At 39.1% G+C, this 5,034-nt stretch overlaps 1 protein-coding gene across 1 annotated transcript; it reads left to right on the forward strand.

The window, feature by feature from the left end:
• Nucleotides 1–617: 617 nt before the first annotated feature.
• Nucleotides 618–3,634, forward strand: LOC131543461 (sterile alpha motif domain-containing protein 9-like). The gene is made up of 2 exons (XM_058780835.1): nt 618–644; nt 1,699–3,634. The coding sequence occupies exon 2, from the start codon at nt 1,760–1,762 to the stop codon at nt 3,626–3,628; it is 1,869 nt and encodes a 622-aa protein (XP_058636818.1). The 5' UTR covers nt 618–644; nt 1,699–1,759; the 3' UTR covers nt 3,629–3,634.
• The last annotated feature ends 1,400 nt before the right edge of the window (nt 3,635–5,034 follow it).

Here is a 5,034-nt window from a genome sequence, read left to right on the forward strand (position 1 = left end):
ACAAAATCAAATGAGTCAATAAGATGTTTTAAATTCAGTTACCAGGGGTTTAGTGGGGCAACATAAATGGATGTTAAAATCACCCAACACTAAAATGTAATCAAATTGTGGAATCGGTTCTCCTAGTAAATCAGAGGATTCATTTAGAAAGGCATTGTTAATATGCGGTGGACGATAGATATTTACACAGAGAACTGGACGTATCTATGTCCTTATGAAAATGGAAAAATGCATAAACATACACTATATACTGCAGTTCCTTAGTCCTAAAGTTTAGTGACTGTAATGGTTCAAAGCAGTTTTACAGGATTTTTTTGTTTGTTTGTTTTTTGTACACGTAACTCATTTACTGGGGCAACTGATGTCTTCTAATCCAATCATTAGTAATAATACTATTGTTTATTATTCTGACACAAGAGAAAGGAAATTACTTTTGTGAAAATTTCTTCTTTGGAGAAAAAAATAAAAAAATAAAAATCTTCTTAAGTGAGTCATTGTTGCGTAATACACAACAATGGCTTCAGGTAAAACTGGTTTATGACACAAAGAGGGTTGGATTTCACACGCATTTCTTAGCCTATATAAGGTGTGCAGTGCCTTATCTGCTGTTGAATACTGAACAACAGCTGACTGTCCGCAGAACGGTAAAACTATTCATGTATTTCTCTGTCTTATAAAAGTATATTCATGATTAAAGTAGTAATATTGTAGGAAATACACATTCACCTCCAATGCACACTTTTCACAGACTGATGATGTGTTTTCACAGTTACTTGTAACATTGTAAATCTAGCAAATATTATATATTTATAACATTGTTTTGTGTTCTATTACCGTGCCATTGCATTACAGAAAAAAATAAATAAATAAAAAACATGCTGCTGCTTGATTGTTTCTAACACAACAGCTGAGCAGAAAGTATGTTGCACGCACAAACATAAACACAACTGAACTATGAAAAGGGTCCATAGTGTTTCTAGTAGTACTAATGTCACATTTTTCTGGGTCTCTGTTTCCTAAAACTCTGATTTTGATGTTATTTACTTCTGCTGTTCCTGGTTTCTCAGTTCCTGCATCTGCGTTGCTGTTCCCTTGGTTTCTGAATATGTCCTTTTTTGTCACTTTACTGATTATGTTTGTCACTTAGTTTAGCTGATCATTATTCTGTGCATTTCTACTCACGGTTGTCATTTGTTCATAGTCAATCTTTGTGTTTTAGCTGGTATGTTAAGCTGTTGTGTTTACCCTGTGGATTTGGATCATGTCTCTTGTGGAATAGAATAATCTTATGTTGAAAAAAGACTGGTTATGATTATATCTTTCTCCTTCATCCTCCTTACCAAATCATAACAATCGATTACCAAGATAACTAACGTCATATTTTTAGAAAGCAGACATTCAAGAAATAGAGGCTTAATACATATAAATCTGTATGTGGCTGTTGTGAGCCAACCGAATAAGTAAATGACTGACTGAATGAATGAAACTGAAGCCATAAGTCTGGTCTTGCTTCATTTCAAATCAGAGGATATTATCCCTAATACTATGAATTTTATGAAACCTTTGTCAAGTGATTTTTGTCAAATGTCTGCCTCTTCATGTGTCTTTTGTTCTCGCTCGAGATACCTTCCACACCTCTGCCAGGTATTAGGCATGATCTTCATTATTCTCTATAATATGTGTTTTGTTATTTTGCAGGTATTTGCAAACATTTCTTCCACAAAGCTCTCTTGGAAAAAGACAAAACAAATCAGGACCGATGATGTACCTGATACCTTCATCCGGTGAAACACCGATCTCAATTACAGCTGAACTTAGAGATTCACTATCATGCCTCGACATCGTGTGGTCTGATATGTTTGAGTCTGAAGACTCTGTAATTAACTCTAAAGTTTGTAGGAAGCATGAGACTGACTTTCTTAAAGGAGACCCACCACAGTGGCTAATTTTTTACACATCTGCAAACTCACCTTTGGTCGAAAGGGATTGCTTTAAAGATTTAATACAGTTAATTGAGAGAAAGAAGAAAAAACACCGTCTCATCACTGAAGTTTCCTTGCGATACCAGCCTGGCAGTGGAGGCTCAACTCTGGCCATGCAGGTGCTTTGGCATTTCAGGAAAGACCTCAGATGTGTCAGAGTGATCGCTTCAAAACTAGACACTAAAGAGCTGTCGAAACAAGTCGTGGACCTTTTTCTGCTGTCCAGTGAAGAACAAGGTCAGAAAACTGTGCTGCTGTTATTAGACATCCAGGAAAACACAAATGACAATCTGCAAATCAAGAATAGTCTCCGGAAAAACCTGAATGAAGAAATACATCAGAGGGATATCACTACAAACACTCCAGTTGTGATCATTTTTAATTGCAGCTCTGCATACTGTCTTACCACTGCTGAAGCAACAGCTGACGTGAAGCTTAAAATGGAGCTCTCACCGCATGAAAAGCAGAGGTTTGAGCAGAAAAAGAAGGAGTTGAAAAAGAAACACAAGGAAACGTCACAGGAGTTTCATGCCTTTAACATAATGCAGGGAGGTTTCAAGAAAGAGGATGCAGAGAAAGTGATCACAGAAGAAATGATAAACCATGTTAAAAATCACAAGGAGTCCAGCAGCACAAGACTTCTCAGTTTTCTGGCTTTGATAAACTCATATGTCCCAGGTTCACACTTGTCGAAGCTTTTCTGTCAGGAATTCATGGATCAGACAGAACAGCCGACCGATGAGGAAAAGCCCACACTGGAGACAATCATGAAGCCTTTCATGGATCTCATAGTCATTTTCTCAAAAGAAGAACAAGAAGCCAACTGCATACGCCTGGCACATCCAATGATTGCTGATGCCTGTCTCAAACTGTTCACTGAGAGCAAACTGACAAGATTTGACATCGCTAAGGACTTCTTGAACAGTTTGGTGAAAGGAAAGGAGAGTAATTATGTGCGAATTTGCAACAACATGTTAGTCAGAAGACTTCAGACAGAACAAGGAAAGCAGACGTTTTCCAGACTGATTCTTGACATCATAAATGAAAGAGAAAATAATGCTAACCAGTGCATTTGTTTGTTGGAGTTGGCTTCAGATTTGTTCTCCACAGACCCTGTTTATCCTCAAACACTTGCACGTTTGTTTTACATTAAGGTTAAAGAAGACAACAAATATGAGGAGGCAAGAAAATGGGCAACATTGGCCATTAAACGAGATCCCAAAAATTCACATATCAGGGATACTTTGGGACAAGTTCACAAAAACCACCTGCTGAATGAAACTAAAAAGCAACACTCAGACATTAACATGTATTTGGCCATTGCTCAGTCTGCCATTAAAGCATTTAAAGATGAAGAGGAAGCAGCTGAAGGTGAGTCTGAAGATGACACCGGATTCAGTAACAGGGGTCTCTTTGGGTTCCTCCAGGTTTGCAAGATCATACATCCAAAAATGAATTTTCATCAATACATCAATAGCCTTGGATGTGATGTGGAGAAGAAATATGATTTCTTTGAATGGTTCCTTGCATTCTCAAGACCAAACATTGAAGATGAGGACCCAGACTACATTCGTAGGGATATTGAAAAGTGCTACAAGCTATATTGCACACAGAGAAAAAAAATGGCCCTGAATGAGAAAAAATGAAGTCCTTTGGAGGACTGCTTCATTTCCTAAAATCAGACATCAATGTGCTTAAAGAGAATCAGAGTGCACTTAAAAATCCACAATCTGAACATGAAACCGTTCTCTACATTCTTGCCAACCTTATCTTGAGTCAGTCGGGTGAGCCGTGTGAAAAAGCAGAAGATCTTCAGGCCAGGTTACAGGAGCTTTGGGCAACAGAAGCTGAAGGCAGACGCCCAGAGTTTTACCTCTTGATGCTTTTGCTCTTTTGGCCTGAAGAAGCACAGCCAGCGATCGCAAACCCTCCAGACCTTGAAAAGTGTGTCCAAAATATGAATCAGTCGTACAAGAATAAGTATCAGAAATACCTTCGTAGTCGCTATCTGGTGCCTCTGTTCTTCTTCGGGAACGGAAATGGTTTGCAGAGACTGATTCATTCCTCAAAACTAGATGAAATGTATCTAGAGCTCCTCAGTGAAGGACATGAAAAAGCAGAAGTTGAATGTCTTCAGCGCATCAGCGGGAAGGTCGAGGATGATAAGGTGTTTGTTGTTATAAAGGCGCAACAGATTCAAGTCACTCCTCACAATCGGGCCAGTGTGTGCAAACCAGGCCTGGTGTCTTTCTACCTTGGCTTCAATATCAGAGGACCTGTTGCCTACAACATCAGATATGAAGATAACTTTAAGTAAAGCAGTACTTTGTATCACAGACTCATGAAACACATATTTACCAAGCATGTGTCAGTGATGAAGTGCAATTGTGCTCAAAATGTATATGGTACATATCTACAGCCTGGTCTTACTCTTTATACATAGTTGTATGCATTATGTAACATTTTCAGGTGTAAAACATACATTTTTGTATTTTAATTGATGCTAAATATAATATAAACCAATAGTTTTGTATAAGGTTCAGAGCAGAGTTTATGTTGTCAAACTATCCTGATCTGTGAAGGTGAGCATTTCTCAATCAATCACACATGATGCAATCACACGTCCCCCGAAGCACGGTATGTCACAATCTGTGACGATAGGCAAGAGCTAAAGATCATTTGACTTCACTGCCGTAAAACCTGTCTTAAAGCTTCTGAAAGCGAATTTGGCCCTGTCCCAAATCACACCTTAAACCCACACAGTCTTTCTCTGAGTCCACACTTTCGTGACGTAATGCCGCTATGACTGTCGGGTAGAAGTCTGCTGGGAAGCTTCCCTCAGTGCAGACTCGGCAGAAGTCTAACACTTAAATTAAACAGTAAAGCAAGCAGGTGCATGATTTGGCTTGGTAGCCAATACAAATAATTGGGAGCGATTGACCAGCGCTCTCTCCACCTTCAATACCACGACTGAGGTGAGACCCTTGAGCAAGACACCAAACCCCCAACTGTTCCCCGGGTGCCGCAGCATTGGCTGCCCACTGCTCCGGGT

Source organism: Onychostoma macrolepis, chromosome 07 (genome assembly GCF_012432095.1).
Source record: "Onychostoma macrolepis isolate SWU-2019 chromosome 07, ASM1243209v1, whole genome shotgun sequence".
Taxonomy (NCBI): Eukaryota; Metazoa; Chordata; class Actinopteri; order Cypriniformes; family Cyprinidae; genus Onychostoma; species Onychostoma macrolepis.